The 18,968-nt window shown below is 40.9% G+C and overlaps 1 protein-coding gene across 1 annotated transcript in view; it reads right to left on the reverse strand.

Annotated features, from left to right (window-relative positions):
- Positions 1-525: 525 nt before the first annotated feature.
- Positions 526-18,968, reverse strand: part of pcdh1a (protocadherin 1a) — a 79,951-nt gene continuing 61,508 nt past the window's right edge. Inside the window, exon 4 of the mRNA XM_078266752.1 lies at positions 526-896. Coding sequence (XP_078122878.1) covers positions 526-896 — 371 coding nt within the window. The remainder of the gene's footprint in view (positions 897-18,968) is intronic.

An 18,968-nucleotide genomic window follows, 5' to 3' on the forward strand; every position in this document is an offset into this window, starting at 1 on the left:
ATATGTAGAACACACCATTCAAATGTATTTACAGCTCTGTACATTAAGAGAGACCGTTTCATTTGATTGTTAGTCAAAAGTGTTATGCCTTCTGAAAGGGCCTGGCTGTCTATGAAATGATAGCTAATAATGGCACAAGAGCACTGTTCACAACTTTCAAATTCAAGAGATCACTTCACAGAATGGGACTTGGCTAACTACAACAATAATTAGTTACTACTAAAGTAGCCATTACCATCTGCATTTCCTTTTGATCAGTTAGAATTGTATAATTCACGATGTCGTATAAATAAATGAGTGAGTGCATCTATTAACTTTGTGGAATTCTTAATAAATATGCTAATAAATTAATAATTTAAGGAGGAAATGACAAAAAACAAGTGTTCATGCCAGTGATTGAATGAGTCACAGCCTACTGTTAACTACAAAACGGGCATTGGCTTTAGCATGTGGACAGCCTGTTTTTCCTTCTGAAGTGGGTGTACCTTTTTCTTAATTTGTGCACCAATCAGATGACGATATTCCTCACAGGTAAATTTCTCTTTTTGGAGTGTGGGCAGAGGGGGAGGTGGGTGGGAACTCAGAGGCTACGCTCAGGGGCATCTCCTCTAAGGGGCAGTCCTGACTGGCGTCATGACCACTGTTGGAATAGGCACTGCGGGAGGGCGGAAGGCGCGACCGGTGCTCCTCGCCACCCAGCCTGGCGTTCCCGTTAGCCAGGCGTCCCAGGCTCCCTCTCTCCTGGTAAGGCACGAAGGTGGAGAGTTTCGGGGGGTTCCTGGTCTTGCGTACGGGGGAGGGATGCCCGGGCATCCAGCAGGCGTCTGAGTGGCCCAATTCACTGCACTCGGTAGTACAGTTTCCGGTCATTGCCACATCAGGGAGGGAGCGGATATCTGTGGGCAGGAGAGAGAAAACAGCACCATCAGAGAGAGCTTTATGGTGACAAACATCAGAACAACATTCATGAAAAAAAGTTGCAAAAAGGCTTTTGTGAACAGAAATGGTGTCATCTGAAACACCCCATGGAGCCCACCCCCTCCTTGATGTCTCTGCAGCTGTTGCTAAGCAGTCAGCAGCAGTTGCTATGTAGCTGTTGCTATGCACTGTGTAATGAGCACTACTGTGTGTAGTCCACTAGCTGATGTGTTACATTCAGAGGATTGCATGCTGTGTCTATGTCATTTAGAAGTATCTGACAGCAGTTTGTCTGGTGTGTTTGTAATATATCACTGCATTGTTAACATGTTCAATACAGCAATGTATTTATTTCTATTACATGTGATTTGTATGCTGCAAATGGTGCTCCAAATATGTGTCGACATAAAAAAAAGACAGCAAGAACAGACACAATATTAGACACACATACTAGAGACATACAATGTTTGGTTAAAAAGAGGATGGCTGGATCCCTTTGGGCAAAACCATTGTTGAAAGAGTTATTGATTGACAGTGCTGAAATGAGTTCCCTGCCCTTGATTATCATCCATTTTTTATTCAACTGTTCCTAATTAAATAAATGGGTCCATGACCCAGTGACCTCATTTAAATGTACGAGCTGTGAAAGCTCCAAAAAAAGTTTGCTTCAGCTATCACTCAAACAGTATGACACAGTTTCTGAGAGGAAAACTGCACTGAAGAACTTGTGTATTTGTTTACCACAAATGTGCAGCTGGCAGCTAACAGACTTATTAAGCAGCCCACCTGTTGACAAGCTAAACACACAGCCCAGATTTAATGGAAATACCACTCAATTTATCTTTGTTATCCCTTCAGACTCAGACACTAGGACAACCAAATCAATGTCTGTGAAGAGAAGAGCAGACAACCAATATCTGTGAGTCTGCGACTTCACCCTCCTGTAAACTTTTGATTGCCGTGATAAATGCATTACTGTAATGCCTCGATGCTGTCCACACCATGGAAGAACATGTCCATCACGGACGTCTTGTTTCGTGGCTACGGGATGGGGTGTGAAAGAGAGTAAATGTATTCGTATTTCATGCCACCTTGACAGTAAGCCTATGAGACATACCCTCAGTATTGTACTCATGACCAGTTGCAAGATGATTACTCTATAAATTGTCATACCTCTGAGGCTGGAAATATCTGGCCCACCACGGCGTCAATCAATCAAGAGCCAGAGTGAGACCGCTTGTGTGAATGATTTTAAATTTTGAACTGCTTCATAAAAAGTAGTGAAAGGTATTTTTCCTCATTTCATTGACCTTATTTATGTCTATTATTCATTGCTCATGGGTAATCCATATACAATTGTCCCATTGTTTACGAAAGAATGCATAGCTCCATCTATTGTTGCCGCTAATCTCATTGTTCCAATAATCCAAAATTGCTAGATGTTTAGGCTATCTAATACATTTACTTTACAAATGAGCAACGGTCTGCCTTATTCATTCTTAATTATATCATTATGCTTAAGTGGCAAATTCTTCTCTCTGTTTACAAGGCCGATGTCAATGGTTCTTTTCAAATGAATGAAATACACTTTAATGCCTGATTAAGAAAGAAGAAACTGAATTTGGAGCTCTAAGAAAAGACAAGGCAGCCAAGGCAAGAGTGCGTCTGTGTATGTGCTGCCTCATGCATGATGATTGGAGTTTCATTTTCTCAGCTCCCCTAAGAGCGTTGTCTGTATGCATCACTGCAGTGAAATGGACTCTTGATAAAAAAAAAGATTCTTCTGCTTCTGAGCACAAGCACAGTCGTGTAGGCATCTACTCCAAACGGATTTCACACTTGATTAAAACGTTTCCACAGCTTCCAGGAGGTTTATGCCACACCAAGGGCCCTTGTGTAAAAGTCTGTGCAGCTCCACAACTAAACATCAGTGTGCAGGGGGGAAAAAGGTACATGTACAGAGGTTTTCTAAAACACTTCACATGCCACAATTGAGCATGTTCCTTTCTTTATGAATTAGAAATTGCCATCATTTGTGTGCATGTGAAAGGGCTCATGCATACATGAGAGAGAGAGAGAGCGCACCTGTGAAGCTCGACAAAAACCTTTATGTTTTTGAATATGCGATAGTCTTAGCAACATAACAGCGTCATGTCAAAATAAATGCAGGTCTCTAAACTAACTGTGTGTGAGTGTGTGCGCGTGCGGGTGGAAGACGGTCAGCACCGAGTGACACAAGTCACAGCAGGAAGAGTAGAGGAGAAATGCCAGAGCTACAGGTCCAGGTGGAAAAAACAACTCAACCATTTTGGATATATATTTCCAAAACAGAAGGAAAAGTAAGAAGTTAGAAATTGCCTGTTGATTTATAATATGAAGTGCTATGATTATATGTGGCGTTTTATTTTATTTTCTAAACCTCACGTTGCATGAGGTTATGGTGTGATCCCCCTACAGAGGTCCAGGCTAAGCCCTCAATGTTCTTAAATCCTAAATATGCCCCCGACTCACAGTTAAGTCAGAAATGTCCCACATTTGCTTATTTTATGTATAATTTTTCTTTTAACTTATTCAATCTCACAAAAAAAGGGATAAAAGACATAAAGGTGAACACTGATTGCCACATCTCACCCACTGTCAGGTTGGTAATTGACTTTAGGTCGACTGTGTTTTTAGAAAATATAATTTCGACTTCATGTAATGAAAGCAGCTAAAAGAAAACACGCCATGTAAAACCATGGCATACACCGATGACAGGAATTAAAGCACATTCTGAACCGTGCTCATCATCATCAAAGAGCGGAAAATCAGCAATGACAGCTAAATGTGTCATCTGGCTTGCCAAAGTCTGCCATTTTCTTCCAACAGTGCCAAAGCACATATCACACATCATCAACAGAGAACATACATGCTGTAATGCCAGTTATTTTAGTAGGCCATTACCCTGCCTGTTAGTGTTTCATCAAAATGTTGTATGGTTTTATTTATAAAAAAAAGCTCTGACATTGTCAGTTCTTAATACAAAATGTAACACATGAGAGGTCTATATTCAACTGTAACCTGTCGTGTTGGGAGTAGTTGTTGCTGTGTGCTAGCGTTCTTTAATGCATATCATTTCCAGTCCCACATGTCAGCTCACAAAAAACATGTAATAATAATGAATTGGTTATGGTGTAGCTATGGCAGCGTGTTATGATAGGGTGTATCATCTGTGAAAGCACAAGTTTTTATATTTGTTTACACTGACCTTTCTGTCACACTCAAATCTATCTCTACAAAAAAAAAATCAATACTGATGATTATACTTTTGCGTGTGCCTTTTGCTGTGGCTATTAGCCATCTGTAGCTGTAGTACCCACTAACAGTGTGGCAGAATACCGTCTGCTCTGCACATCAAAACACACTCCCACACTCAGCTGAAGGGATCATTGTTTGAATATTTGGTGGATATGATGAAGCACATAAGTCAACAATAGGGGGAAAGGAGCAGCCAAAGGCCAAAGCCAAATACCAATTTTCCCACCCACTCAAGCCTGTTTTCTCCTGTACCTACACCTGAAATAAATCTGCTCACAGTCTGGAATAAACCCTTTAGAGTTTATAGTCTTGTATGTCATGGATGGAGAGCCAAGGTGGACAATGGAGGACAGATGGGCAAACCACAGCGCGATTATGCCAGTGGCTGGAACTGGCTGACTGGATTTAGAGAGCTTGTGATTTGGTTTTGAAGAGCAGTGACTCAATGACATTGCTGACTCCCTGCACAGCAGAATTCTTTTCCTCTAGACTTGGAGATAGATTGCACCTGTAGCCATCTCCTTTTATATTGGGTCAGTCCCATCTGCTTGCTTAAAGCAATATCGTGGAAAAAAAAGAGACAAGAAAAACTGTAATTTCCACCGTCTACCACCTTCAGTACCACACCAACGACTCACAGTCAACCTCAGCAGAGCTTCTAAAAGCACCTCCACAGCAGTGGCATAACATGCAGTCCACAGTGCAGTTACAGAGTGGGGGTACACACAGAGCTTAACCCCCCGGCTGACAGATACATGTGAGGGGTGGGTTTGCATGCTGCTTGCATCAGGGTGCCAGTGGGAGGTGTGGAGTGTCTGAGGCAGGCTTCCTCATCGTCTGATCCCCTGCCCACGGGCATGGGGGAAGCTGCCTCTTCCTGAGATTTCACACTGCTACTCTCTGTTTGATTGCAAATGCTGCCTCTCCCCACCGGCTGCTTTCCAGAGTGTGCGCTACACCGCTATGATCGATGGTGAACAAATATGAGAGACCCACAGCTCATGGAGGGATAACGGGGAAAAACAGCTACTATTGTTTGGGAGTGCGTGAGGGATATTAATGGTATATTTGTGGTCCCTGCAAACAGTTTATATGGTAAATGACTGAAAAGTTCCAAGACAAAAAAGGAAAAAGAAGAAATGTCCCACATCTGAGCAGACATTAGCGCCTGGTGCTAGCTATCAGTGTAATAACTGGGTGTGAATGTATTCTGTGGTTGTCATACTCTGTGAGGAAAAACAACACAAAACTGGGGTTTTGTATTTCTTTAGCTATGACATGTCAAGTCTTGTTATTCAGGTGTTCAGAACAGTTTCTCACAGTAAGCAGAAGCTACCAAAACAGTCTCTTTTTTTGTTTTCCTCCAGAGGGGAGCATTTTTAACAGGGAAACTTGCTACAAGCAGACAAACATAGTGTTGACGTGCACATTTTCCTTGCTCATTGTAATGGAATACAAAAGAACAATGGTGGAGCTTGTAACCTCAGACATGCATTTCCACTTCTCACGAGCAAAATTAGAATGTGTAGGCTTGAAGGCTTTTTTCACCTCACTTAAACAAAAAGTAAGTTACAAGGCTGTGGTTAACCATTTAGTACTTTGGTGTTATTCTGTAGATGAGTGGTACGCATTTACTCTGCAGCATGCTTTGTGTGCAACAGTTCATAATCAGTACACAGCATCACCGGCTTTTGTAGACAGTATTGTTGGAAAAAATTATTTTTTTTAACTATTGCAAAAGCATGTGAATGTGTCACTTTTCACAGGCATGGAGACCATTCTGTCACTGTTCGGTCTCTCAGTAAAAACAAATTCAATGTTTTGGTTTTAATTGGTTCTTTTGTCCACAGATGGTGATGCCAGGATAAGAAATGGTGTTGAAGTTTTAGGCACATGCCTCCTTCACAGATTCTAAATCCTCGGCTTCCTCAGCCGGCGAGCCTCTTGCTGACAAAGGCTGATGAGTGGACATGTCGGCCAGAGGCCTGTCAGGAGAAGCGGCTGTAGTTGGTTCAGTGGGTGATGGTGCACCTCCTGTCTGTTCTCTCACCATCCACCATTTTGTCTTGCAGTTCCTGTATTTGAAGACTACCTTTTGTATCACTGCATTTGACAAAGCCTCAGCACCTGCTGACAGATCACGCTATGCACCAGCTCCTCCAATTGAGAAGTTGATTTGCGGTGTGATATGTCAACCAATACTAAGACTTTGTCAAACTGTGACACGCACAAGGCATCTCCAGATAAAATAGATTCAAAACATTGCTGGAGGAAAGGGAGGAAGCAGTTCTAAATAATGATGTAGTTGGTTTTGTAAGTAATATAATCGTTTTTCTGTTGGTGCACAGAGGTGTTTGTGAAATGCTTGTGAGGAGAACAGCTTCATGCCTCTGCCCACAACAATATGTTTGGCTTGCTGGCCAATTACGGACTGGAAATTGCATTCTGAACCTTGACAACACAATATTGATCTGCAGCAGCTGCCAATGCAAAAACAAAAAACAAAGTATTTATCACAAAAAAGATTCAGGTTTATGATTATCCAGTCCAAGTCCAGTTCCCAGTTCCATGACTATTCTTCGATTGAGTTTAAACAATACCAGTTTGGTTTTTTGCAGTCAGTAAGTGGAACTGCAAGGTAACAAACAAATTGAAAGGAGGTGTCCAGATAATCTACCCAATCATTTACATTTAGACATTACACAACCTAGAGCACAGAATGTCTTGACCATAGACCTACTGTTACTCAAGTTAACGGTGCCTTGGGGAGAAAAGATGCCTACATCATTTTGCTTGAATCTTTTATCAGTGCAGTCAGGTTGGATAATAAACAGCTGTACTCAATATGCTGTATTCAATCTCATATCCATGCAGAGAGGGCTACAGGGAGACTAGAATGTGCATGTTGAGTTTGAAATGCATTAGTTCGACATCAGTGCCTGAATTTAGAAATTTGCATTTGTTCTTCAGGCCAATACAGGTATTTTATTAATGCTGCTCATTTAAATCCTTATTGAGGGCTCCGCCACAGTTGATATAGGCTATAATACTAAACAAAGGGATGATGAATAGGATTAAAATACAGACTCACTTCTTCATATACATGTCCAGTATGATGTAAATACAATTTAACATAAATGGACACTATTAATCGTTTAGCTATGGGTATGCAAATGTAATAATCACTTTTAAATTATAACAATATGTAAGATTGAATAAGGAAGAACATTCCTGTATAGACATTTTAGCTGTCATATGTTTATTGGGAAAGAGATTTTGTAAAGGGTTACCAGATTGTATAATCTTATCATAAATTTAAGTGATAACCTGCTTGCATAATTACATTTAGGCCCACACTGCTCCTTCTTCTGCCACTTCCTCCTGAAATAGGAAACCTCACATTTCCCATTCAGTTTTCTGTGCAATTAAATTAGAAAAGCTCAAAGAAATGTAGACTAAATCCCTGTGGTGTGAGGTTGTGACTGGATGTTCAATAAGCTTCTTTTTTTGTGCCACAAAGTGTAACTCCGTCATTCATTCTGCACAGGTCAAGGAAGCTTAACCATTGGTTAAACAATGTTAAGAATACATTTCTGGCTGAACATCTTGATCGAACTCCGCTTTGCTCAGCTCTGCTGTGAGTGGATGTGTCAACAAGCAGCAGAAGTCTGTTTCTTGTGCAGAATAGCTGATACAAAAACAAACATCCAAGACTTTATTTGGTTTAATAATTGGTGACAGCACTGTGGTTGGAAGTGAAGATGGAGCTGAGAAAAAAACAAACCAAAAATGCGTTTCTGTGAAGTTTATGATTTCGTGAAAACTATTCTCGTGATAATTAGACAGACCGTTTTATCGACCAACCCTTCTGTGATTACTGTGTGACATTTACTCGAAGAGTCACTTGTCTATTCCTGTCTCACACCCAAATGTTCTTTCTTCTTCTTGTCTGAATGTCTCTTCCTTGGTCCCATGCCTTTGAAGTTTTTTTTTCTCCTGCTTTAGGCTTTCACATTTGTACTCTATGGCCCTTTTCCTTCACAGTGGCATCGCTCCATGGCCTCATGCTGGCAGGTAGATGTTTGATTTGGCAATAGCAGAAAAGGAAACATTCAGTCTTACAATTGAAATGCATTTAAGCTGTTTATTTCCTTGAACTGAATTTTTCTAGAACACTTTCTATAATGGGCTTTTCTACTCAGGTCACAATGTTACTTTTGTGCTTTTATCTTTGTTTGCTGCCCACATACTAACCTGTCTCTAAGAGCCTCCACTTAACCCATTACAGATTCACTTTCTTGATTCCAGTAGAAAATGCTTTCTTTTGTGTTTAGACCAGGAGAGAGGTGAAACATGTCCCAACACACACCCAATATGTTGACATGATTTTACTGTTTCTATGTTTAAAATCACACCAAATAATGTGGGTAAAACTCATCCGCAATTTTCTTGTCATCAATGAGAAAATCAAAGTCCTTCTTATATGGGATCTACAGCTCTAAACATCAGAGAGGGAATGATTGTATTCTCAGGGTTTTCCCCTGGAGTTAATTCCTATGCACCGCTTTCATGCTCACTATCTTTCACTCATTGATCTTATTGACCTGTAAAACAGATGTCTTCCATGATCCATTTGTGGTTTTCCTTCCCCTTTCGATCAAAATGTTTTCTTTTTGCTAATTCTGCCTTTGATTTCCACATTTTGCAATGTAAGACATGATTAACTAGGGAGAGCTAAGGTAAGCTGCTAATAGAAAATAGAAATGAAATAGAGAACACAGTTTCAAAGAGTTTTTGTCTTTACTCTGTAGTGATTCTCAACATGTTCCCATGTATTGTGGGCTACATAGCCTTGCCTATGGCCATCAACATAAATCTGTTTTTATTATTACCACAGTCACAGGAGATGCATTATTTGAATGCCAAGTATGGACAAATACCAACATAATCTCACAAAATCCGATCTTTAGAATCGTGTCAGCAGTCCATACAGTGGCTAAATAGCAACCCTGGAGAGGTAAAGCTTTATTTGACCGTTTACTGTAGATCAAGATTTGCTGCATGACTGACAATTCTCTGGGAGAGTCAAAAATACTAATCCAGTCAGATGGGAAGCTCTGCTCCCACAGTGGTCTGAACAATATAGCTATGTGTTTGAAGCAAGACAATTCACATACATGATGAGATATAAAAATTGGCTTTTGTGTAGCAGAGAGGCAAAAAGAAAAGAACAGCAGCAGTCTCCCAATACTGCTCTACCCGGCTGTACCCTCTGCCAGGTGATAGCTTTCTGACAAGGCTTTGATTAAGGCAAGGAGGGGGGGAGAGACATGACATCACACGACATAATCATTAAAGGAAACCGCAAATTTCCATCTTGGAATATGGACTTACAGAAAAACATAAAACACAGAAGGCAGCAGGGGGTCATCATATTGGCTTTTAAGGCCAGCGGGATTCCACCCTCCCCTGTTGTTCCTTACTGATCCATTGCATTCAGCTGCTTGTGTTTGATTGACTTTTACAAGCTTCTGCATGGTGAAGAAGGGCCAATGTTCATGTCCTTTGCTGTTGGACCCCATCAACAAAAATAATAATCTAACACAATAACATAGGTGGCCTAATATGCTCAGATATGGGAGTAAATGTGGGGGAGAGGCAGGAACAATTGGGCATATCTGGGAGGCCCAGTATTTTGGTTGTTGAATAAAGACCACACCTGCACTTTAGTGCTGTCTTGTGTATTAAAGAGGTATTAAAACAGCTATATACATGTTTTGTCACATTAAAATAACATAAATGGACAGGACATCCACTACATTATGAGATAATAAAATGAAAATGTAATGAGCCGATGGGCAGATTGGGTCATTTAGCCTGGGTCTGTTTGTGACCCTGGCTAAATCTCCATGTTTGGCTGAAATGGGGAGACTTTTCAATAAGATTTTTTTCTAATAATGTGGTAAGCTAGGCTAGATTGGGGCTATCAAGTGCAAGGAAGCCATAACAACAATAAAGCGGGAAAGCAGGAAGAGAAGGGAAAAAAAAGACATACAGCAAATGCACAACAAGAGTAAACATCGCTGTTGCTTTTTTATCAAAGTGGCTGCACTCGCCATCTGTTTTTTCAGTGCCTGTTGTGGCTGCATGTTTGATGGGTACCTCATCTCCAGGCTAGATACTGTTTCAAAGTAGACAGCTCATCAAGATGAGTGACAACTGTTGGGACCTTGCAACATGACCATCTGAGAGGGAGCTAGCCAAAGGGAAAGTTAACAATATTGTATAATTTCTTTAAGTAAAATGGACCTTTGGTAGTGACAAAGGAATTGCATGAATATATATATATATATATATATATATATATATATATATATATATATATATATATATATATATATATATAGGGCTGTCAAACGATTATTTTATTTTAATCACGATTAATCGCTGAATTTCTATAGTTAATCGCGATTAATCGCATATTTTATGTGATGGGGCTTGATTAAAATTCTATTATTTTGCATTTCAGAACAGTTTTTAAGTACATATTAAGAATCGAAAGCATTTTTTACCAGTGTATCTTGATTGGGAATCAAATGAATGCAAAGAAAGTTACTTGATTAACTAACTTGATTTTAAGATTTGTAATTATTTTTTTACTGTAAACAAAAGAAAAATGTGTGAATCTGTCATTATTGCACAATTCCTCCAAGTACCTAACTAAAAAACTAAAAATCTCTATCCTTACTAGAGTCAATATAGTGTTTAGTAACTCCTAAATAATGATGATCACTGACGTCCAGTGATCACCGGTTAATGAGACAGCGTTTGCAGCACCTTGCAGCTGTTCCACTGTGGCTGCTTTCTCCGTGTCATACAGGCTGTGTATGCGTGAAACTACTGTCCTCCTCGACAGCAATGAGACGGGTCAGAACATGCCAACCGTAGTACGTCTTTAAGACCCGAGTCATCTACGATGCTGACAGGTCTGCAGTTAGTTGCCACCCTTTTCGCAAGAGCTGTAGTAATCTTTCGGGATTTGGTTTCATCCACAGGTCGGCAAGTAGCACTCTCCAAAATAGTGCTTTGCCTGAGTGGGTAGCATGCTAGCGTTAGCATCACGTTAACTGCACTACTATGCTTAGCTCCGTAGGTGGTAGCTCAAGCTTGACGTTCTTCGGTGATATTTTAATTTGGCTTTACACAATGTGCATATGGCTTTCGACTTCGTCTACGAGCCGTCCGGGAGTTTTAGAAAATAAAAAGCGCCATTCAGGATTTCATTGCTGCTGTCTTTCTCCATCATGCCTGCAGCCTGCAGCAGCAGGATGTGTTACGAGGAAGTGGCAGCTTGATGATAAGTAACGGTGCTGCAAAGGGTCAAAATAGTAGCCTGTTAGGCACGACGCAAAGCTAATAAATGCTGGCATGCGATTAAAAAAATTAATCGCATCGCGTCAGCCCTTAATCGCATCGTGATTAACGCGTTAACGCTGACAGCCCTAATATATATATATATGTGTCTCTGTCACAGCTCTGTAGTTTGGAACTAGCAAAAATCTGTCACAATCTTACAATGAAGTAAAGTACACTCTCTAATTAGAGCAGAGATCCAGCAGAAATGCCAGAAACAAGTTACATCATCATGCAAAATTCTGTCAGAATGACTCTACTTTTGGCTTGAGAACAAGGGCTCCTTAGTGAGAGCACGAGCCAGTTTTAAAGTAAGTGTTGAAAGCCAGAAAATCTATGAAGAAATATTCTGATGATATTGTGTAATAGCGCAGTGAAATGTTAGTTACATCACATACAATGCATAACACAATGACAAGCTTGGTCATGAGGTTAACCAAGACAAATTCAAGTTATTTCTATTTAGCTTAAGGCATGTAGAATATTGACTGCATGATATACCATGTTAACACAAACCCGCAAATTAAGAATTGATCCTTTCACCAGGAGGATATTTCAATTTTTAAAATAATTATATATATACAATGCTGCTTTCCATTTAGTGTTGAGAAGACATTTTCAGTTTTACTGGATGTAGTCCTCATTGAGTTTGTAAGGTCCTTGAACTGCAGTGAATTCTGAGATATCCTCAACTGACTATGAGAAAGCCTTAAAGCGAGAGCGGCTCCATTCCTCTGTAACTCCCTGGAAATAAGGAAATGCATGTCAGACCCATACAGTACAATTCCAGTCCCTCAAGTGCCATCCATCATTGAAGGGCAGAACACTAGTTAGAGGGAGGTTCAGCGGCTCTCTGTCCCCATCACACTATGATGGAGAGATGACCCCCGGGGCCTTTTCTCTGATGCCGGTTTGAGCTGCCCAACCAACTGAGGTTGAAGTGGATCTGGCCCCTAGCCAGCATCCCCTCCCTGTTGCACAAAGCTCTACCTGCTCTATGATTCACATCTGGGGTGAGACTGGGTAAGACCCACTGAGAGCAACAGAGGTCTACCACGACTTTCTATTTCTGCCTCCATAAGTATTCTTAAAGTTTCAACTCAGGTGTCCCATGGACCTGCCAGTGGACACGCAGCTGAAAAGAGCATCTCTTATAGCCACAAGCTACACCAGGCTAATTAAGAACAATCTCTTCATGTGTCTTTATAAAATTCTACTTCCAAGCCCGCGTTTACATACACACATAACCACCTCCAAACCTGCTGCTTCAGCATGCTGTTGCCCAGACTCACTGGCATAGCAAGAGCAGGCAGCGTGCTATCCAATTTTTGCCTAAGTACAGAGCGCCATCCACTTTTGTTAGAGTAATACATGAGCACATCTAAAGCTTAGGGATACTGGCTTAGGCATACTGGCTCACTCATTCATTTTACAAGCTTAGTGCTAAAACCGGACATTTTCAGTGACAGCATGGTGTTAAAAGCACTATTTATGGAACCTAATGTGTGCTTATATCTGTGTCCTTTTCTTTCTGCGCATAATTCAGAACACTCATCTGGGTTTTCATCCATGTTATATACATGTGGATAAGAGCTGAGTAGTTTGTGCATATCTCAATTAAAATGAAGAGGACTGGGACTCTGTCCCTAGCAAATGTTCCAGAAATCTTCTACTAAATCACTTATGAGTTTTACTTTCCTACTTTTTATTATTTAAACAACATTTAGATAACAATTTTTCAGTTTTTTCAGTACTTTCTCCTCTATTTCCTAGAACATGCAGTAGCCAATACCCAAATACAAAAATCACTATATATAATCTTCCCGTGAGCTGGACACAATGATGAAACTACAGAGAAATCACTTTTATGTGTAAAAGAAGGCAATATGAAATTGAATGCAAGGGATTTATTGGAATAATGGGACTTTCTGGTTCCATTTAGATTTCACAAGTGGCTGCAATCTTTGTCACTAAATAATACGTCAGTTCACTTTAAAAGATACTGAGCCAATTACATACTCTGTTACAGTTAATGATCTGAGCTGTGATACCATGTCCTTTCTCTCACATGGCCCTGTTCAAAGGTCTGGCCTGTCTGCGGTCATTTGACAAACACTGTAATGTCTGTGGCCAAAGTTTGGGATGAGTGTGTAGGTCCCATTGTTAGTGATCACACAAGCGAAAGCACATATTCAGATTCAAATTGGGCGAAGGGAAATCTAGACACATTCAAAACTATGACATGTTGACGCATCATCAGTTCCATTCTGGATTCAGCTGCATTCTCCCGTTAAGTCATTTGTAAAAGAGCTATAGTTAACCATTGTCCATGGTGTCAAAGCCTAATCCAGGTTAGATAATTTAATTCTGCTCCAGTTAGGCTCTTCCAGTGACCTATTTGCTCCAAAATAATATTACAAACAATTGGGGGATAACAAACAGCAGCAGCTGATGTGAGCAGAGCATAATGCGTGTGCTAGAATGAGCTCGGGATTATAAGCGTATTACTCATGACAACTTGCCTCAGGGGACCACTTGTAAGTACTTTTTTTCCACAGAAGCTTCCACAAAACTGCCAGTCCCATGACCTGTTCCTGGTCGGGTGGTGGTAGTTCCAGCAGTGGCTGGCTAACAGGCAGGGACTCTGACAAGGCACAATGACATCTATCTGAGGAAACCAGGCCCTCAGAAAGTGTGCTGGGCTTTGAAGCCAATTGGACATAGTGGCCAAACAGTGGAATTACAACTTTCGTGCTCGTCATGTGATGCCATGGGGCCCAAAAATACGTTTTCCCATAGACTTACATGGCGAAAGGGACATCTGTAAATCAGTGGATGCATTTTTTTTAGAGTCACAACCCCTGCAAAATGACTTGTTTCACTATCAGAAGTTGATCCATTCGGTCCGATATCATTTGGAAAGTCTAGAAGAACTGTATGATTAAATCATTTAATCCCCATTCAAGTTAGCGGAGGGCTAAACCAGGAGTAGCCAGCTCGGCCGGTGGAGGTCTCTATCGGCCTGCTCTGTGAGCCACATAGTGTGGAAGCAGCGCCGATCATCCCAGTAGTCTTTTACACGGACATTTAACTTTTTTGACTTCATGCGCCACTGAACAACTCTCATAGGAATGAACAGGGCTCCACCTCAAATGCTGTATCCAGGTCTTAGTTACATCCATGGAGGAAACCCACACTCCTGCATCAGCACGCTATATTGGCACCCAGGAAGGGGCCCAAGCTGGCAGTCATAAGACAAACAAGCCCCATCAGGCTGACGAGCTGCCTCTCTGTCTGCACAACTTCTTCCTCCACATCTTTATTTTCTTAAAGTGTTACTCATGCTTTATACACAAACAAGCCACAAACCAGATATTCACAGGGTACTCAGAATGTTTAAGCAGTAATGGCTAAAACTGTAGTACCCTGGTTGATACTGATATGGCAAGCACTGAAAGCAGAGGAAAATCCCTGACAGGATATACGACGCTCCACGCATCATCTGAGAGATCTAAGGCAGGAAAATCAGATAGCATTACTAAATAACCTCATTATTATGCAAATGTCATGTATTCTATTTTATCTCACCCTTCTCAATAGCCCATATGGAAGAGGAAGACACAGGGAGACCTCATGCTGGGCAACCGGCCACATCAAAATTCCTCCATCTGTGGTCAATTGAGTTTGTGTGTGTGTGTGTGTGTGTGTGTGTGTGTGTGTGTGTGTGTGTGTGTGTGTGTGTGTGTGTGTGTGTGTGTGTGTGTATTGTGTGCACGTTGATACCAGTTTTCAACCCACTTGTGTCCTATTGGTGCTAGCCCTCATATCCCAGCTAAGATGCCTAACCACTGATCCCCGGAAGAGTGATTATAGTCTAGGTTGGACTGGACATGACCGGAGTGCTGGTCAAACTTGTGTCCCAAGAAGAGCGAAGAGGCCTATCACAGTTCTCAGATGACTCATACCCAGGTTTCTTGGGCAATAGGAAGTTAAACAATTTCAGTTATGTCTGTATATAGTCTGTAATAACTCATGGATTGAAAAATCAAAAGCAGCTCAAGGACTAAAGATAACCAATGTTGACTGATGTCATCAGCGTCAGCTAACTGAATGTAATGTCATCTTGTGTAACTTGTTATTTTATACAATTCGTAGTTATTGATTATTGTGACTTAAACATGCATGTCATGTAAATGGAAAACTCCCACAGTAATGCATCCTCCCTGTTAGGCAATCAGTAATAAATTCTGTAAATCACTTTGATTTTACCACTAATCAAAATCTGATCCGCAGTGTCTGAGACACGGTGGATGGACAGATGGGACAGACAGAGACCAGTCCTCTGCCTTCCTCTGATTTCATTGTGGAGGACAAATAATGGATCCTGAAAGCAACCAGACATACAAGACAAGCAGTTTTCATGCTGTCTGAAGCGATCAATTTAAAGAGAAAATAAAAGAGCTCAGTGATTATGATGAGAGTCTATTCAAGTAAAACAGTACTGTAATCAAAGCGATTTAGAGATACGGGGTGTGATGCAACAATCTCCAATGCAAACAAATACATGCATGTACTGTAGGTGCACACGCACACACACGTGCAACAGATGGATAAACATTTTTGATTAGAATAACCAACAAGCTGAGCGATGTGCACGCTGCACGCGTGAACATGAGAGTGGAAAATACACATGGGGAAACTGAAATGGAGTGCACTCTAACACAGCCTGAAGACAAGAATTGGAGAAAAAAAATGGGAGGAGGGAGCAGCTGCTCAGGCATACGAAAAAAGGAACTCCAGAAATTAATTGCTGCAGATCAGGCAGCATACATGTCATATATCAGAAATGTTATTACTGTACTTGAATCTACTCATAATTCCAAAGCCAAGAACCATAAGGGAATATGTTGATGTCTACTTCAGTGAAGCAGAGACTGTTACAGACCACACACTCTCCTTCCTATCTGCCACCCTTATAAGCCGAGGTCATATTACTTTAGTCTGCAAGAATCTTTAAAAGGCGCCAACCATAAATCATTAGAACCGTTAACACAAAATTCACCAACTAATATAAACTCAATAATGTATTATTGCTAATAGCCATCACTGGCATCAATATCCCTAATATGAGCATGTCTTGAATAAAGAAATTGTATAGACTGGGATGTAATCACACTGGAATGCCCACCAAGCTCAGGTTAGTACCAGTCAAAGACAGTAAAGGTGTGACTGACACCATCATTTCCAAAAGTGGCTCTAAAATAGATCATGAACTACATCATTCTCCACTGTAGACCCCTGACACTCTCTCACAATGTAGATTATCCACTGTCAAAGTTGAACATGTAAAACAAAACACACATCCGTGTTGATATTTCCGGGGCCCAATGATGCAAAGGCTGACAGTTGAGAGTTTATATATTGCGTTTTATCTAACTTAAATGGAAAGACACATCATGCTCACCTCCTCATTTTTTTGCCTGTCAGTCATCTCGACTGCAATGAAAAAAAAAGCTTTGCACCAGTACAACCTGTCACTCTGCCACACAGATGCTTAAAAAAAGACTTCACGTCACTATTCAGGTGGAGCTGGGGAGGAATTCCTCTGTCTCGTTTGATTTTTCTGTCTAATCCTTCATTTTATGTGGGCTCTTTGTTATCTCCCTGAAGTGGGAATCACATTTTAATTAGGTCTATTCCTTGGTTAGCATTTTCATCTTCGCATCCCCCTGTCCTATGGGGTCAGCCTATGGGCTTTGCTTCGTTGCCGGAGACCCCGCTCCCTGTCACAATCTAACATCTGCCCCAGCTTGTGCCATCTTTTCATCCTTTAACTGCTCCATCTCCACTCACAATCTTGCTCTTCTGCTGCTGACAACAAAGAACGCCCTGTCTGACAAAACCGTGTTTTCTGCAGATGGGAGAAACAAAATAATCAGCTACAACAATAAACAAAAAGAAAATGCACATATTACACATCCTAGGAGCAAAGATCCAATAAAAATAGTCAACTGTTGGCTCCTGGGCTGTAAACAGCCAGCCTGTATATGACTAAATCTATCTATTAAATGGGATGTTAGGCAATCTCTGATCTCTATAGGGCCAGAGGGAACTGCGGTATTGGCCGGACTTTTCCTCTCATGCACATCCACCACCCCCTCCCACCCTTGAATAATGGTGTCACTAATCGACATAAATATATAAACAATTAACATTTCCAATACAGATAAATAAGCTAGCTAATGAGATCCAACACGGTTGTCTAGTGAAGAGGCAATGCATCACTACCCTACTAATAATAGAACTTTGTTATCTGTTGTTTTGGCGTGACGGTGACACATTTTAGCCTTTGATCCTGCAACGTTGTGCAACTGGGAGTGCTTGAGATTTAAATAGTTTATTTTCCTTGTTAAAAAAAACAAAACAAAAACCAGAAATCTCTCTCCGCACTCAGGATATGCAGCCCCATTGACAAAAGGTACGCCTGTGTCTTTTTCACTGACACTGTGACAAAGTGACTGCCAATGCTGATCAACAACTCTATCAAGTCCTTGCTGACACATTCCCCATTTTGTATGGGGCATTAAAGACGTATTACTTGTCTTTAAATGAATACTCTGTGCAAAAAAGCAGAGCCACACATGCTCTTGAGATAAAACCATACATTAACACAACAAACTAATGATATGCACAACACATATAAGGAGAAGGGCGAGATGTTCTTGGTGAGCGCTGAACTATCACCATTTAAAGTGTCTAATCCAGAGAGCGGTGCAATGCAAAATACTATAATGACTGGAAATGCACCATGGGAATCACTTATCATACTGTGTTACAAGACAGGTAATGGATTATGTTTGGCAGCTTAAAGTAGCAAAATTATTATTATGATACACACTTCACAGAATAGCAGTTACAGCTGTGGCTATGATTTTTTTAAACATGGACCTATGCTGAGACCATCACTGTTGAGTGTGTGTATTGATTACTGTGCCTAGAAATTATGGCTCCTCCTGCACACCTAAGCTGCAGTGTAATTTGGGGCCAGCTAGCGGCAAGGAAATGCTTAGAGTAAACACAGTGTTGTCTGCACAGATGTCATGGTTTAAATTTATTTAGAGGGCAAATGCTCCATTAGTTGGGCTTTTTAATTAGCACACTTGTGAGAGAGGGTCATTAAGGAAGTCTGACAGAGGACCTGCTGATGAGTAGGATGGAGACGCGGCTAACTCCAGCCCTGATCACACACACACACACACACACACACACACACACACACACACACACACACACACACATTTATATATGCCCACACACCCTCCCACACAAGCACAGATCTG

Source organism: Sander vitreus, chromosome 13, assembly GCF_031162955.1.
Source record: "Sander vitreus isolate 19-12246 chromosome 13, sanVit1, whole genome shotgun sequence".
NCBI lineage: Eukaryota > Metazoa > Chordata > Actinopteri > Perciformes > Percidae > Sander > Sander vitreus.